Source organism: Phyllobates terribilis, unplaced genomic scaffold, assembly GCF_046119375.1.
Source record: "Phyllobates terribilis strain yellow unplaced genomic scaffold, ASM4611937v1 Scaffold_3__8_contigs__length_932513732, whole genome shotgun sequence".
Taxonomy (NCBI): Eukaryota; Metazoa; Chordata; class Amphibia; order Anura; family Dendrobatidae; genus Phyllobates; species Phyllobates terribilis.
Window position 1 is genome coordinate 742,033,193 of NW_027362763.1, and position 18,028 is coordinate 742,051,220.

The following is an 18,028-nucleotide window of genomic DNA, read 5'->3' on the forward strand; positions in this document are numbered from 1 at the left end:
CAGCAGCCAAACCAAGAAATGGTTATCCGTATCATATATAGTCAGCATGATTAGGGATCTGCAAAGAGTGAGGGAATGGTGTGTGTGGTGGGGGGTGACAACAAAATCACCAAAATAATATAAATAAATTCACACACAAAGTGACCAAGCTGAAATATATAAAGCTCACGGTGTCTCACTGGTTATACTACGACCTGCAGAGTAATGGATTTAATCCATCGATTACATATTAGATTTTATTTGTGGGAGGACTACAGATCCCACACACACACACACACACACACTACATATACATACGTGCGGTAAATGGCTTGAGAGCATATTGCTGTGATAAAGGCAAAAAGATTGCAAGCTCACTGGGGAAAGCAGCTGATGTGAGCAAATTTACTGGATGCACAACTTTATCCCCGCTGCCAAGTAAGGTGAGTTTAAGACAAGTTTTCACGGCGTGATCCGGGCCATTAAATGACAACCAATTGGCGACATGCAAGAAAATCGCCTGTGTTTTACTGGGCAGCCACAATCCTCCATGCGCAGAATGAAAGTTAATATGACAATTCTGTGTACAGAGCAAGCCATCTTATCGGCAGCACATTCCCTGGTTGCACAGAGTGATGTGCTGCAGATAATGATTTTCAAGCTGGCTTAATAATCACCGTTCCATGCGCCATTAGCCATTCTAATTCATGAGCAATGGGACAGATAGCCTCCAATAGTAGAAAGAAAATGTATTTTACGTATAAAATAAACAAACAAAAAAAAACCATAAAGACGACCTGTCGTCAAGTCAAAATTGATCAGCTTTTGCTCTTACTTTATTTGTACCGCTCCCCCGAGCATTCTGGTTTTTTGGTTATCCATATGGCTAATTAAAAAAAATAAATAAAAAAAAAACAGAATACACAGGGGAGCAGAGCAAATAAAATAAGAACAAAAACTGCCTGATTTGACCAGATGGCAGGTCCTCTTTATAACCAGATGTGAATATTATAATCTACTAGTTCTGATAATACAGGAGAATCATTTCATGATGAGCAAGGTGTCATTTAGACACCCAGCATAAAATATAAAGCGTGTCTCATAATACTGACCCACCCGGGAAATTACAGTCTACAAAATGACCTCTCCACTTGATGGGTAATAACTATTACACTGGTCGCTGTTTACAGCAGATTTTTATGTTAAATTAATTTCTGATAATTTTTTATATACGGTATATATAATTTTTACACTGGTCAGTAGACCCAATATTAGACTCTGACATTGTAATCCTGTCTGCGGTGGTAATGAGACTGCTGAAAAGTCATCCGTACAGAACAGGGAACATGAGTCTAATATAAGACCTAGTGGACATTAATATAAGACCTAGGGGACATTAATACAAGACCTAGGGGACATTAATATAAGACCTAGCAGACATTAATATAAGACGCGCTGTCCTAAGGAGTCCCCGGCCAATTGCCGGTGGAGCTCCCATATATAAGGCACCTCCCCCAAAATGGAGGTGCCCGAGCAAAGTTGCTGCAAAGCCTTTCACCTCTGCTTCAGACCTCAGGTCCCGTTGCCAGTCTGTTTTCCAGCTCTGTCTACCTGCTTGCATTCCCTGCGGTCCGACAGTCTGTCTACCAGTATCCGCCAGTCTGTCTATGGACCAGTCCGCCTGCGGATCAGGAAGCACCTGCCTGATACCTGCCTGATACCACCTGCCAGCCAGCCGAGAGACTCTTACCCGCTCACCTGGGAGCGCTCACCTGCTACCCGCCAGCTAGCCTACCTGGAGGCTCTGCCGTCACTTGCCGTGACCATCGGCCAGCCAGCCGAGAGACTCTTACCCGCTCACCTGCTAGCCTACCTGGAGGCTTTGCTGTCACTTGCCGTGACCACCCGCCTGTCAAGAGACTTTCCCCGTCACTTGCCGTGACCTCCTGCCCTTCTACCCAGAGACTGTTCCTGTCACTTGCTGTGTCTACCTGCCCGCCTTCCCTGGGAGCCACCGCTTCCTTACAAGGACTGCCCCTTTGTATAGTAGCTCAGAGGTTCCACCTCCCAGACCCGTTACAGTTTGCTCGGGCCATGGAACCCGCTGGCACCCAAGCTCCCTTGGTCTCGGACCTATGTCATTAACTTTCCCGTCAGAGGTCCCAACAGGACTCCATCTTGGGCCACCTACGTAGTGTTCACTCCCGCCTGGACACACTGACTGCCTCGTCGGGAGCTGCTTCTACTCGCACAACTACTACCCCGGCAGCGCTGCTGCCCATCAATACCATGGCATCCCTTCCCGGTCCCCGCCTTTCCGCCCCGCCTCGTTTTGGTGGAGATCCCGGTCAGGCACGGGGCTTCATTAACCAGTGCACCCTGCACTTCGAACTTTTGGCACACCAGTTTTCCACCGACCGAGCCAAAGTGGCCTTCATTATGTCCCATCTCACTGGGGAGGCGCTGGCTTGGCTAAATCCTCTATGGGAGAGAGGAGACCCCCTGGTGTCCAACCTGCCAGCCTTTCTCATGGCCTTCCGGAAAGTCTTCGACGAACCAGGACGAAAGACCTCTTCCGCCTCATCTCTGCTACGCCTCCATCAAGGGAGTCTCACCGTGGGCCAATATGCCATACGGTTCCGTACCCTTGCTTCAGAGCTTGCCTGGGATAACGACGCCCTGGTGTCCGTCTTCTGGGAGGGTCTATCCGGCCGGATTAAAGATGAACTTGCCGGTCGGGACATTCCTACCACTCTCGACGACTTAATAACACTTGCCACCCGGATTGACATCCGGTTCCAGGAGCGTACCAAAGAGGTCACCCGTGAGAGGAGGTTTCCTCGCCTTGCTCCTACCTTCCAGAATCCCGTCACTTCCTCTGTTACTCCCCAGACGCACTCACCTGAGCCAATGCAGGTCGACCAGACCAAGATGGTCAAAATCCGTCAAGAGTCACGCCGTGCCGAGGGGAGCTGCTTCTACTGTGGCAGTAAGGAGCACCGGATCCGTTCCTGCCCGGAGAGGTCGGGAAACGCCTGTGTCTAGGATCGCTCAGAGAGGTCGTCCTAGACAAGAATAAACCCTCTCCATCTCTGATGCTGTCGGTCTCTATCATCTGCGGGGAGAACCGTTACTTTGAACTAGCTCAACTTGATTCTGGAGCTGCCGGAAATCTCATTTCTCAGTCCCTGGTAGAGAAATACCGCATTCCCACCAAACCTCTGGCCGAACCCTTATCTGTCGCCTCCGTGGACGGGGGTCTCTTACCGCATCCCATTCAACTTATCACCGAACCCATAACGCTGCAGGTGGGAATGCTGCACTCTGAGAGCATCTTCTTCCATGTTCTACCTGGACTCTCTCATGCTCTTTAGCTTGGCCTACCTTGGCTCCAGAGACATGCACCCGTGCTTGATTGGCATACCGGAGAAGTCCTTCGCTGGGGACAGGACTGCCATAAGACTTGTTTAGTTCCCGTTCGTCCTGCCCGTCCTTCTCCTCCCCCAGACAATCTACCCGGCCTGCCAGTACCCTATTGGTCTTATGCTGATGTCTTTAATAAAAAGGAAGCAGAGACATTACCTCCTCATAGACCATACGATTGCCCTATCAACTTGGTACCTGGCGGTACTCCGCCCCGAGGGAATATCTACCCTTTGTCCGCTGTGGAGACCCGGTCCATGTCTGAATGTATCGAGGAGAACCTGGCCCGGGGATTTATCCGGAAATCCACCTCCCCGGCGGGAGCAGGCTTCTTCTTCGTTAAAAAGAAGGACGGCTCACTCCGTCCCTGCATAGACTATAGAGGCCTTAACCAGATCACGGTGAAGAATAAATACTCCCTTCCGCTCATTCCTGAATTATTTGACCGTCTGAGGGGTGCTAGAGTCTTCACCAAGCTGGATCTCCGTGGGGCCTATAACCTGGTTCGTATCTGTCAGGGGGATGAATGGAAGACGTAATTCAACACCTGGGACGGCCACTATGAATACCTCGTAATGCCCTTCGGTCAATGATATCGTAATGATATCTTCCGTGACCTTCTCTACTCCTGCGTGGTGGTATACCTGGACGACATCTTGGTCTTCTCTCCGGATCTCCCTACACACCGGAGGGACGTTCGTCAGGTCCTGCTCAGGCTCAGGCAAAACCACCTCTACGCAAAATTTGAGAAGTGCCTCTTTGAGCAGACCTCGCTTCCATTTCTGGGCTACATCATCTCTCAGACCGGTCTACGAATGGATCCTGAGAAACTTTCTGCCATCCAGAAGTGGCCCCGACCGGAGGGTTTGAAGGCCATCCAGAGGTTCCTGGGCTTCGCCAACTACTACCGCCTCTTCATTCCGCACTTCTCTTCCCGGACTGCCCCTATCTCTGCGCTCACCAGTAAGGGCGCTAATCCCAAAGAATGGCCACCCGAGGCAGAGGAGGCCTTCCTGTCTTTGAAACAAGCTTTCTCCTCCGCTCCTGTGCTGCACCGTCCGGACAGCAACAAACAATTCTTCTTAGAAGTAGACGCTTCCTCCTCCGGAGCCGGAGCGGTGCTCACCCAAAAGTCGTCATCCGGAAGAATGGTAACCTGCGGCTTCTTCTCCAAACTCTTCTCCTCATCTGAGCGCAATTATTCTATAGGAGACCGAGAATTGTTAGCCATTAAGTTGGCACTGGAGGAGTGGCGTTACCTGCTCGAGGGGGCTCTTCACCCGGTAATAATCTACACGGATCACAAAAACTTGGCTTATCTCCAGAGTGCCCAAAGACTTAACCCGCGCCAAACCCGGTGGTCCTTGTTTTTCGTCCGCTTTGATTTCATTCTTCATTTTCGCCTGGCAGACAAAAATATCAAAGCTGATGCCTTGTCCCGATCCTTTTTGTTCTCCGATCTAGAGGAGGAGCCAAAGCACATCATCGACCCCGCCAAGGTAATGCTGGTGGCTCCCGTGGATCTAAATCGTCTTCCACCAGGTAAGACGTTCGTAACACTACCTGATCGTGAGAAAGTCCTACACTGGGGACATTCGTCTAAGCTAGCTGGCCATGCTGGCCAGAAAAAGACCCTCCTGCTTATTACCCGGCATTACTGGTGGCCTACCCTGCACAAGGACCTAATAGACTTTGTCTCAGCCTGTGCGTCCTGAGCCAGCAACAAGGTTCCTAGACATCTGCCAGCCGGCCGCCTTCTGCCTCTTCCCATACCTGCTGCCCCGTGGCAGCATATAGCCATGGACTTTATAACGGATCTCCCTGTCTCTGCTGGTTGTACGGTCATTTGGGTGGTCGCTGACCGCTTCTCTAAGATGGCTCACTTCATTCCCCTGCCGGGTCTTCCGTCTGCATCTGAATTGGCTAAAGACTTTATCCATCATATTTTCCGTCTTCATGGTCTGCCTCTCCACATCGTATCCGACCGAGGAGTTCAGTTCACCTCTCGCTTCTGGAGAGCCATGTGTAAACTGCTGGGGGTCACCTTGGACTTCTCCTCTGCTTATCACCCACAGTCCAATGGTCAAGTAGAGCGAATCAACCAAATTTTAACCAGTTACCTCCGGCACTTTATTAATGCCCACCATTCCGACTGGGTGGATCTTTTACCGTGGGCCGAATTTTCCTATAATAATCACGAGAGCGAGTCTTCCTCCAAATCCCCGTTTTTTATTGTCTACGGTCAACATCCTCGGATCCCGTTTCCCGTCTCCGCCTCGGTGTATAATCCGGCCGCGGAATCTCTTGTTAGCGAATTCTCCTCCATTTGGGAAAGTACCAGATCCGCACTTCTTCAGTCCTCCGAGCGGATGAAGAAACAGGCTGACAAAAGACGTCTGGATCCGCCCCAATTCCGTCCTGGAGATAAAGTCTGGCTCTCGTCCAAATATGTCCGGCTCAAGATTCCTTCCTACAAGTTAGAGCCTCGGTTCATCGGCCCACTGGAAGTTATCAAACAAATCAACCCGGTGGCCTATAAATTGAAACTCCCGGCCAACTTGCGGATCCCTAACTCCTTCCATGTATCTCTCCTCAAACCTGTGGTACTTAACTCTTTTTCCAAGTCTACAGGTACGCCTCCTGCTCCGGTTTCCGCTGAAGACGAGTTTGAGGTAGAGAGCATTCTGGCCACCAAAAGGGTAAGAGGAAAGACCTTTTTTCTAGTGGATTGGAAGGGGTTTGGTCCTGAGGAGAGAACGTGGGAACCCCGGGAGAACATCCATGCCCCGCTCATCCTTGATAAATTTCTCTCCGTCCTAAAAAAGGGGGGGCCTAAAGGGGGGGTACTGTAGCGTCGGCGTCCCTGCCTCCTGCTAGGCAGAGACGCCGTTCCCCTCACCTCCCTGCTTCGTCCTCGGCATCCTCTCCCCGCGCTGCTGGCAGCGCTCGCTGCTTCCCGGGCACTGTGCTTAGGGCGCGCGCTCCCTCTCTCTTAAAGGGGCTGCGCGCGCCGTCCTAAGGAGTCCCCGGCCAATTGCTGGTGGAGCTCCCATATATAAGGCACCTCCCCCAAAATGGAGGTGCCCGAGCAAAGTTGTTGCAAAGCCTTTCACCTCTGCTTCAGCCCTCAGGTCCCGTTGCCAGTCTGTTTTCCAGCTCTGTCTACCTGCTTGCATTCCCTGCGGTCCGACAGTCTGTCTACCAGCATCCGCCAGTCTGTCTATGGACCAGACCGCCTGCGGATCAGGAAGCACCTGCCTGATACCACCTGCCAGCCAGCCGAGAGACTCTTACCCGCTCACCTGGGAGAACTCACCTGCTACCCGCCTGCTAGCCTACCTGGAGGCTTTGCTGTCACTTGCCGTGACCACCCGCCTGTCAAGAGACTTTCCCCGTCACTTGCCGTGACCTCCTGCCCTTCTACCCAGAGACTGTTCCTGTCACTTGCCATGTCTACCTGCCCGCCTTCCCTGGGAGCCACCGCTTCCTTACAAGGACTGCCCCTTTGTATAGTAGCTCAGAGGTTCCACCTCCCAGACCCGTTACAGTTTGCTCGGGCCATGGAACCCGGTGGCACCCAAGCTCCCTTGCTCTCGGACCTATGTCATGAACTTTCCCGTCAGAGGTCCCAACAGGACTCCATCTTGGGCCACCTGCGTAGTGTTCACTCCCGCCTGGACACACTGACTGCCTCGTCGGGAGCTGCTTCTACTCGCACAACTACTACCCCAGCAGCGCTGCTGCCCATCAATACCATGGCATCCCTTCCCAGTCCCCGCCTTTCCGCCCCGCCTCGTTTTGGTGGAGATCCCGGTCAGGCACGGGGCTTCATTAACCAGTGCACCCTGCACTTCGAACTTTTGGCACACCAGTTTTCCACCGACCGAGCCAAAGTGGCCTTCATTATGTCCCATCTCACTGGGGAGGCGCTGGCTTGGCTAAATCCTCTATGGGAGAGAGGAGACCCCCTGGTGTCCAACCTGCCAGCCTTTCTCATGGCCTTCCGGAAAGTCTTCGACGAACCAGGACGAAAGACCTCTTCCGCCTCATCTCTGCTACGCCTCCATCAAGGGAGTCTCACCGTGGGCCAATATGCCATACGGTTCCGTACCCTTGCTTCGGAGCTTGCCTGGGATAACGACGCCCTGGTGTCCGTCTTCTGGGAGGGTCTATCCGGCCGGATTAAAGATGAACTTGCCGGTCGGGACATTCCTACCACTCTCGACGACTTAATAACACTTGCCACCCGGATTGACATCCGGTTCCAGGAGCGTACCAAAGAGGTCACCCGTGAGAGGAGGTTTCCTCGCCTTGCTCCTACCTTCCAGAATCCCGTCACTTCCTCTGTTACTCCCCAGGCGCACTCACCTGAGCCAATGCAGGTCGACCAGACCAAGATGGTCAAAATCCGTCAAGAGTCACGCCGTGCCGAGGGGAGCTGCTTCTACTGTGGCAGTAAGGAGCACCGGATCCGTTCCTGCCCGGAGAGGTCGGGAAACGCCTGTGTCTAGGATCGCTCAGAGAGGTCGTCCTAGACAAGAATAAACCCTCTCCATCTCTGATGCTGTCGGTTTCTATCATCTGCGGGGAGAACCGTTACTTTGAACTAGCTCAACTTGATTCTGGAGCTGCCGGAAATCTCATTTCTCAGTCCCTGGTAGAGAAATACCGCATTCCCACCAAACCTCTGGCCGAACCCTTATCTGTCGCCTCCGTGGACGGGGGTCTCTTACCGCATCCCATTCAACTTATCACCAAACCCATAACGCTGCAGGTGGGAATGCTGCACTCTGAGAGCATCTTCTTCCATGTTCTACCTGGACTCTCTCATGCTGTTTTGCTTGGCCTACCTTGGCTCCAGAGACATGCACCCGTGCTTGATTGGCAGACCGGAGAAGTCCTTCGCTGGGGACAGGACTGCCATAAGACTTGTTTAGTTCCCGTTCGTCCTGCCCGTCCTTCTCCTCCCCCAGACAATCTACCCGGCCTGCCAGTACCCTATTGGTCTTATGCTGATGTCTTTAATAAAAAGGAAGCAGAGACATTACCTCCTCATAGACCATACGATTGCCCTATCAACTTGGTACCTAGCGGTACTCCGCCCCGAGGGCGTATCTACCCTTTGTCCGCTGCGGAGACCCGGTCCATGTCTGAATATATCGAGGAGAACCTGGCCCGGGGATTTATCCGGAAATCTACCTCCCCGGCGGGAGCAGGCTTCTTCTTCGTTAAAAAGAAGGACGGCTCATTCCGTCCCTGCATAGACTATAGAGGCCTTAACCAGATCACGGTGAAGAATAAATACCCCCTTCTGCTCATTCTTGAATTATTTGACCGTCTGAGGGGTGCTAGAGTCTTCACCAAGCTGGATCTCCGTGGGGCCTATAACCTGGTTCGCATCCGTCAGGGGGATGAATGGAAGACGTAATTCAACACCTGGGACGGCCACTATGAATACCTCGTAATGCCCTTCGGTCAATGATATCGTAATGATATCTTCCGTGACCTTCTCTACTCCTGCGTGGTGGTATACCTAGACGACATCTTGGTCTTCTCTCCGGATCTTCCTACACACCGGAGGGACGTTCGTCAGGTCCTGCTCAGGCTCAGGCAAAACCACCTCTACGCAAAATTTGAGAAGTGCCTCTTTGAGCAGACCTCGCTTCCATTTCTGGGCTACATCATCTCAGACCGGTCTACGAATGGATCCTGAGAAACTTTCTGCCATCTAGACGTGGCCCCGACCGGAGGGGTTGAAGGCTATCCAGCGGTTCCTGGGCTTCGCCAACTACTACCGCCTCTTCATTCCGCACTTCTCTTCTCTGCACCGTCCGGACAGCAACAAACAATTCTTCTTAGAAGTAGACGCTTCCTCCTCCGGAGCCGGAGCGGTGCTCACCCAAAAGTCGTCATCCGGAAGAATGGTAACCTGCGGCTTCTTCTCCAAACTCTTCTCCTCATCTGAGCGCAATTATTCTATAGGAGACCGAGAATTGTTAGCCATTAAGTTGGCACTGGAGGAGTGGCGTTACCTGCTCGAGGGGGCTCTTCACCCGGTAATAATCTACACGGATCACAAAAACTTGGCTTATCTCCAGAGTGCCCAAAGACTTAACCCGCGCCAAGCCCGGTGGTCCTTGTTTTTCGTCCGCTTTGATTTCATTCTTCATTTTCGCCCGGCAGACAAAAATATCAAAGCTGATGCCTTGTCCCGATCCTTTTTGTTCTCCGATCTAGAGGAAGAGCCAAAGCACATCATCGACCCCGCCAAGGTAATGCTGGTGGCTCCCGTGGATCTAAATCGTCTTCCACCCGGTAAGACGTTCGTAACACTACCTGATCGTGAGAAAGTCCTACACTGGGGACATTCGTCTAAGCTAGCTGGCCATGCTGGCCAGAAAAAGACCCTCCTGCTTATTACCCGGCATTACTGGTGGCCTACCCTGCACAAGGACGTAATAGACTTTGTCTCAGCCTGTGCGTCCTGCGCCAGCAACAAGGTTCCTAGACATCTGCCAGCCGGCCGCCTTCTGCCTCTTCCCATACCTGCTGCCCCGTGGCAGCATATAGCCATGGACTTTATAACGGATCTCCCTGTCTCTGCTGGTTGTACGGTCATTTGGGTGGTCGCTGACCGCTTCTCTAAGATGGCTCACTTCATTCCCCTGCCGGGTCTTCCATCTGCATCTGAATTGGCTAAAGACTTCATCCATCATATTTTCCGTCTTCATGGTCTGCCTCTCCACATCGTATCCGACCGAGGAGTTCAGTTCACCTCTCGCTTCTGGAGAGCCATGTGTAAACTGCTGGTGGTCACCTTGGACTTCTCCTCTGCTTATCACCCACAGTCCAATGGTCAAGTAGAGCGAATCAACCAAATTTTAACCAGTTACCTCCGGCACTTTATTAATGCCCACCATTCCGACTGGGTGGATCTTTTACCGTGGGCCGAATTTTCCTATAATAATCACGAGAGCGAGTCTTCCTCCAAATCCCCGTTTTTTATTGTCTACGGTCAACATCCTCGGATCCCGTTTCCCGTCTCCGCCTCGGTGTATAATCCGGCCGCGGAATCTCTTGTTAGCGAATTCTCCTCCATTTGGGAAAGTACCAGATCCGCACTTCTTCAGTCCTCCGAGCGGATGAAGAAACAGGCTGACAAAAGACGTCTGGATCCGCCCCAATTCCGTCCTGGAGATAAAGTCTGGCTCTCGTCCAAATATGTCCGGCTCAAGATTCCTTCCTACAAGTTAGAGCCTCGGTTCATCGGCCCACTGGAAGTTATCAAACAAATCAACCCGGTGGCCTATAAATTGAAACTCCCGGCCAACTTGCGGATCCCTAACTCCTTCCATGTATCTCTCCTCAAACCTGTGGTACTTAACTCTTTTTCCAAGTCTACAGGTACGCCTCCTGCTCCGGTTTCCGCTGAAGACGAGTTTGAGGTAGAGAGCATTCTGGCCACCAAAAGGGTAAGAGGAAAGACCATTTTTTCTAGTGGATTGGAAGGGGTTTGGTCCTGAGGAGAGAACGTGGGAACCCCGGGAGAACATCCATGCCCCGCTCATCCTTGATAAAGACTCTTACCCGCTCACCTGGGAGCGCTCACCTGCTACCCGCCTGCTAGCCTACCTGGAGGCTTTGCTGTCACTTGCCGTGACCACCCACCTGTCAAGAGACTTTCCCCGTCACTTGCCGTGACCTCCTGCCCTTCTACCCAGAGACTGTTCCTGTCACTTGCCGTGTCTACCTTCCCTGGGAGCCACCGGCTTCCTTACAAGGACTGCCCCTTTGTATAGTAGTATAGTAGCTCAGAGGTTCCACCTCCCAGACCCGTTACACCTAGCAGACATTAATATAAGACCTAGGGGACATTAATATATGACCTAGCAGACATTAATATAAGACCTAGGGGACATTAATATAAGACCTAGAGACATTAATATAAGACCTAGCGGACATTAATATATGACCTAGGGGACATTAATATAAGACCTAGCGGACATTAATATAAGACCTAGGGGACATTAATATAAGACCTAGGGGACATTAATATATGACCTAGGGGACATTAATATAAGACCTAGCGGACATTAATATATGACCTAGGGGACATTAATATAAGACCTAGCGGACATTAATATAAGAGCTAGCGGACATTAATATAAGAGCTAGCGGACATTAATATAAGACCTAGCGGACATTAATATAAGACCTAGCGGACATTAATATAAGAGCTAGCGGACATTAACCTAGCGGACATTAATATAAGACCTAGCGGACATTAATATAAGACCTAGCGGACAGTAATATAAGAGCTAGGGGACATTAATATAAGACCTAGTGGACATTGTGAACATTTCTGAATTTTTATTTTAAAATGTAGATGGTGATATGGAAAAATAAAAAAAAATAAATAAAAAAATAAAAACGTTCAAAAGAAAATACATTTAACATAAAAACCTGAGTTCATTTTCTGATGACACATTCCCTTTAAGAAGTCTCTATATTATTTTGTAGTAGTGTTTAACATGACAATTGCAAAATATGAGATGGCTGAATAACACTGCAATAAAAAAATGTTAAAAAAAAAAAGGCCATATAAACCTCGGAGAGCTATCATGGATTTTTCTCAACAGGTGAACGTATGTAGATGCAAAACCCTACATGTGCCATGGAAATAAGACAGTAAAATTAACAGGCCTTTTTTTTTTCAGCTGTGCCTCATGCAATTTGTTTTCCACGCTTGCCTTGATACTTCTTACTGAAGCAGAACAGTGTGATAAAAAATCCTGCTGGAGATTGTTCAGGTCTTATTGCCATACCTAAGGAGTTTGGAATCTCCATTAAAGGAGAGATTAGGGCAGGAGTGCAGCACTCAGCGGCAAAACAAGACAAAAAACATCTCTTGCAAGAGAATGAATCAGTACGGTGGGAGCTGTGCATGGCAAGGGGTAGGGCAGGCTGTGCACCGACACTACAAAGCAGAACGTGTCACCTGATACATCTTATTAGGGGCCCCGCTACTCGCCGGCCATTCCACATGCTTTGTTGTTTCCCTACTTTGTGTCACTCTACTTTTCCTTCCTGGCAAATACAGTTCTGTACAAATGATCTGTTTGCAATTGTAGTAAATAATCTCTTTATTACTAGTAGTTTCGCTCATACTATGGGCATAGCTTACCTTTAAATACCATGTTTATGTTAAAAAAAAAAAAAAAAAAAAACTACCAGAAAAAAAACACATTTAGCCTATGTTCACAAGTTACATTTTTGCTGCTTTTTTTTTTTAAAATGCAAAATTAAAATCTGCTTTTTTACAGTACCAGCAAAAGCCATAAGATTTCAGAAATCTCACGCACACTTGTTTGTTTTCTTTCCCTGACGAAATTGGAAAACTGTTATTTTAAATCTGCAGCATGGCAATTTTTGCAGCTTTTTTTTTTACTTTATAGATGGAAAAACACTGCAAAAAATGCAGTTTTGGTGAAGGAAAATAACTTTTTTAAACATGTACTGTAAAACAAATCACACATATTATATGCACCCAAAAAATGTGGCAAAAACGCTGAAAAAATGGGCGTTTTGAACGCAGCTTTTTTGCCTGCCAAGAGACCAAGTTTTGGCTGCAGAATAAAAAAAAAAGCACCAAAAACTATGCGTGTGAACATCTTAAGCCAGAAAATTACTTTCACTTTTAACCAATTTTATCCAAACTCTACTTAGTAAAACATTGCAGATTTATGGGCCTGTCTCTGATTTTATAATCTACCCTATAAGAAGGGGGTTCATCCTTAATGCAAAAAGAGAATTCTGTTGCAGATCTGTCAGTAAAATACAGCGGTGAAATCTGCACTGTAGGAATTCTGCTCTACCCAAACTTACTCTTAATAAAGATGTGTAATGTCCAGAAAACTGATATAATATATCAACTAGAATTAACAGTAATAACAATATAATAATTACTGTATGAAGAGCGGAATAAACTACAAATACTTTTATCTGAAATCTTCCTTATAAATGCGAACAATATTTCCAAAATATTATTTCACCCAAACTTTATTACAATTATTTCTTTGCAAACATATCTTAAGGAAGCGAACACAAAAAATCTCCCTGCGACAGCCCTGGCCCCGTCGTGTCACTGAATATCCACCTGTAGTCACGTAGCTTTACTCCCAGTATAATTTGCCATACTGGTATATATGTAACTTCGACCATGAGGTATGGAGGGGGGACAACCAAATTTTCAAGCTCAAGTATAATTGCAATCTAAAGTAATCAGAGGGAACTATGGACTCTGCTAAGGGGTTAACAGTCATTTGTCGCTCGTAATTGTATACAATGTCCATGTACTGTGTAATTATATTATAGCAATGTGCACTTGATGTATTATATACGTCTTTGATAATATAGGTGTTTGCTGTGATTTATCTCTTTATTATGCTTGGTGACATGTTTTTATTTTCTGTCTATTGTTTTTCTTTACTATTGCAACATTTTACCTTAAAATATACTTTTAAGGATTGTTTTAAACATAAAAAACTGTAATAAGTGGTGATTTTATTGTACTTTTTTTTTTTGCTTTGATAAAAAAAATAATGCGGGATGCATGCAGATAATAGCAAAAGCTGGTAATTGACTAGAACGGGGCTAATAATCAAGTAGGTGACTGCAGTCCTATGTAAAACCACCTCTGGGCCTTGCTGTATCTGTAAGGATATGCACGCAGACGTTTTGAGCTGGTAATCAAGATGACGGCCAAATAGGTATCTGCATATCCCCCAAACCGACCGCATTCTTTACGTCGCCTATTGCAATTTCCGAGTATGAGGAACTAGGTGGAGAGACAATAGGGAAGGAGAGAGGAGCTGCCATAACAGCCAGGAGTGTCAGATAGAAGTTTCTGGGCGTCACGTACAGAATACATAAGTGGCGTAATGATTCCTTGTCGTCCTTACATTCAGAAAGCTGCTGTCGCTCCTCCAGGTATCCATAGTCCGGGTGAGGAGCTGAAAGAAAACGAGAGAATACAGTCACTGAAACCACAAGACGTCTTATAATACTAATCAAGCTGGATGATTTAGTAAGTGACCCCAGGATAAATTGCCAAGCAGAGAGCGAGTCTTTACTGCAAGCTTCCAGTCTGATCACGGGACCTGCAACTGGATCCCGAGTCCGTCTGTCATCAAGACCTTAGTGGCTGCAGACACCGGACAAGGGACGGCCACACAAACCTCTGCTCCACTCCGGCCCCGAACAAGGAGCAACTTTAGCCGTAGGGACCTCTTGGCCCTTTGTAAAACTTCTAGGATTAACCCAATTAATCAGATAAAGAAAATTGATCATTTACTTCTGAAATGCCTATTTCAGATCCCAGCTGCAGATGCCGGAGCCATCCGCTGGGCATGTAATGCCCCCTACAGGGAAAATGGGGAATGGTTGAGAGAGAAAAAAACAAAAAACAGCCACCTTGAGATGAATCAATGTTTGCCTGTAAGATGAGAGCTGGCACTACATGTCTATTGCAACACACTAAAAGCAATAGTGAAATTGCCAAATGAAGCAAGCAGTCCCTCTCCTGTCACCCGTCCAGGAGAGAGGGATCGGCCTTGTGTTCCCAAAAAGCAAACTCTGGTAATGTAACGTGTAACGTGCTCCTTGGCTGGAGCCATTTACCAAACAAGGATTACTTCTCAGTATAAGGTTTTACAGAATAACAAAAAAATATATATATGTAATTTCCGATACATAATTTCCCTTCTGTTTGTTTCCAGGCTTGCCAAAGTTTAAGCGGAACATTAAGAAATATTGACATTACCCGATTCCTTCTTTTCGCGATAATGATGTACTCCAAGATCTTCATCTAGTATAAAAAAAAAAAAAAGGGAAAAAAAAAATTATTTCTACAGAGCACTGAAAGCACTTGATTTCAGGCAGACGCGCCGTACACCGCTCTGCGCCGTACACCGCTCTGTGCCGCGTATCAGCCACACTCAATTGGTTTAACACAGCTCTCTAGCAAATGCCATTAAATTCTTTTTCCACATCAATACTTCCTCTGAACTCATAACAACAATGTAAGAAATTGTTCCCGGTATCTTCCGAGTCTGATTTTAATTTAACAATAAATTAACATTTGATCTCTGCTGGAAGGGTTGTGGATTCACTCAGCATGGAGCTGCTGCTCCCACAGCGGCGGTGAAGTAGGACGGCACCGATAACTGGTCCTGCCGGAGCAATCTGGGTTATTTCTGGTGGTGGGAGTTCCCGGGGAGGGATGAAATTAGTGAGGGAGACCCGCTATTACTGTTGTGTGAAATTATATTTCCGCAAAGCTGTTTGTCCTGACACCCTCGGCATCACTGCGTCCGAGCAGAAGGCCTCAATGAAAAGGATCTATTAATATATGTGTTATATCAATTATACAAGTGACTCCCCAGGAAACTACAACTTCCAGCATGTCCTGACAACGCTAAGATGCAGAGCAGCCCCAAATAAAGTGAGATAATATCCCCTGTAGACTGAGCCCTCGCAGGCAGGGTCCTCGCTCCTCCTGTACCAGTCGCCGACTTGTATTGTTCAAATTATTGTAATTGTTTGTGCTCTGTATACCCCTTTCACATGTAAAGCGCCATGGATTGAATGGCGCTATAATAATAATACATGGTGACCATATAAATTATTGGCTGTCCAACTTCAGAGGAAAAGAAAACTTAAAAGGTAAATCCAGCCATAAGTGACCATCAATCAGACTGACACATCTCTGACCTCATCTGGAATACGATGTCCAGTTCTGGGCACATTTTAAAAAAAAGACATCGAAAAACTGGAGCAAATTCAGAGAAGAGCTACCAGGCTGGTGAGCAGACTGCAAACTATGTCCTATGAGGAACGGTTAAAGGATCTGGGAATGTTTAGCTTGCAAAAAAGAAGACTGAGAGGAGACTTAATAGCTGTCTACAAATATCTGAAGGGCTGTCACAATGTACAGGGATCATTCTTATTCTCATTTGCACATGGAAACAAGAGAAGCAATGGAAGAAAAAACTTTTTGACAGTGAGGTGATTAATGAGTGGAACAGGCGGCCACGAGAGATGGTAAGTTCACCTTCAATGGAAGTCTTCATACAGAGGCTGGACAGACATCTGTCTGACATGGTTTCGTGACTCCTGCATTAAGCAGGGGGTTGGACCAGATGACCCTGGAGGTCCCTTCCAACTCTACCATTCTATGATCTGTGGAGCCTGTAAGATTGGCACCAATTTCCAAAACTTTAAAGAGTGAAACCCATTCAGCAGCGCTCAGACATTCATTGCTGGAAATTTCTGACATCACTTCCCAATCTATCAAGCCTACCTGGTCAAGAGATTCCTAGCAAATTTAAAGCAGATTGAAAGGAGGGGTGTGAAGGGGGTGTCACAATATGGAGAGTGGACCCTCATTAGTCCTGAAAAACACTGGGCCTGACATATCTACAACTTGTCAGCAGATCAGTTATAAATCAATTTACCCTTTAACTCTCAGTTTTGGTTGACAAGGGGAACTAGTTTGGAGGATACTCTTTTATGATATCAGCATGCCCTAATGCCCCCCATACACGTTAGATAGCTGTCAGCCATACAATGGTTTTGGGCAATCGCTCAGCCGGCAGCTGTCTTGTCCAACTCGCTCATACAAAGGAGACCTTGCTTTGTCAAGAATCAAGAGGGTTGCTGCCAGACATCTCTGGTGAAGGCTTATCAGTTATTATTATTATTATTATTATTATTATTATTATTATTATTATTGGCCTTCAACTCGATCTTGAGCCATGGTGACTTGAAGGATGAACGCTCTGTAGAAAGATCGATCTTGTGCAAGCCTAGATAGACCCAATAGGGTCTTCTCCACCGTTATCTTGATTGTATCAAGGCATTGCGTTGCTGGGCTTCCTCTTCAGCTTGTTCCTTCTATTCTTCCAACCATGATGTCCTTCGCCAATGATTGCTGTGTTCATATGATGTGTCCGAATAGGCAAGTCATAGCTTGGTGATCCTTGCTTCAAGTGACATGTCTCAGCAGCCCGAAATAGAAAATTCCGGATCCTTACCTCTCCGGACATCATCTGTCGAGGTAGAGTCAAGAGCAACTATACCCATCAGGGAATCTGTCAGCAGGTTTCTGAGAGCAGTGTGATGCAGGGGCAGAGACCCTGATTCCAGCGATATGTCACTTACTGGGCTGCTTGCTGTCATTTTGATAAAATCCCTGTTTTCTCTGCTGCAGATGCAGCAGTGCTCAGAATGCGGAGCTCAGTATAACCCTGCCCACACCACTGATTGGCTGTTTTCTGTGTACACTGTACATGGAAAGAAAGCTGCCAATCAGTGGTGGGAGTGGGGTTACACAGAACAGTTGACCAGAAGACACCTAGTCCTGTAAGTGATAATCTCCTGCTGATAAAACACTATTTATATTGAAACAACAACACACAACCTAGTAAGTGACACATCACTGGAATCAGGCTCTCTGTTCTTACATCATGTTGTTCTCATGATTAAATAGCAAAAACCTGCTGACAGATTCGCTGTAAGATTTTATTACTAAAAAAAATACTTTAAAATGTTTTTTATATATCTTTCC

The 18,028-nt window shown here is 47.5% G+C and overlaps 1 protein-coding gene across 3 annotated transcripts in view; it reads right to left on the bottom strand.

The window, feature by feature from the left end:
- WDPCP (WD repeat containing planar cell polarity effector) overlaps nt 1-18,028 on the bottom strand; it is a 420,756-nt gene that overhangs the window by 367,312 nt on the left and 35,416 nt on the right. For all 3 annotated transcript variants that reach the window (XM_073672146.1, XM_073672144.1, XM_073672145.1), the window contains exons 3-4: nt 15,224-15,268; nt 14,364-14,414 (exon numbers count right to left, since the gene is read on the bottom strand). In XM_073672146.1, coding sequence (XP_073528247.1) covers nt 14,364-14,414; nt 15,224-15,268 — 96 coding nt within the window. The remainder of the gene's footprint in view (nt 1-14,363; nt 14,415-15,223; nt 15,269-18,028) is intronic.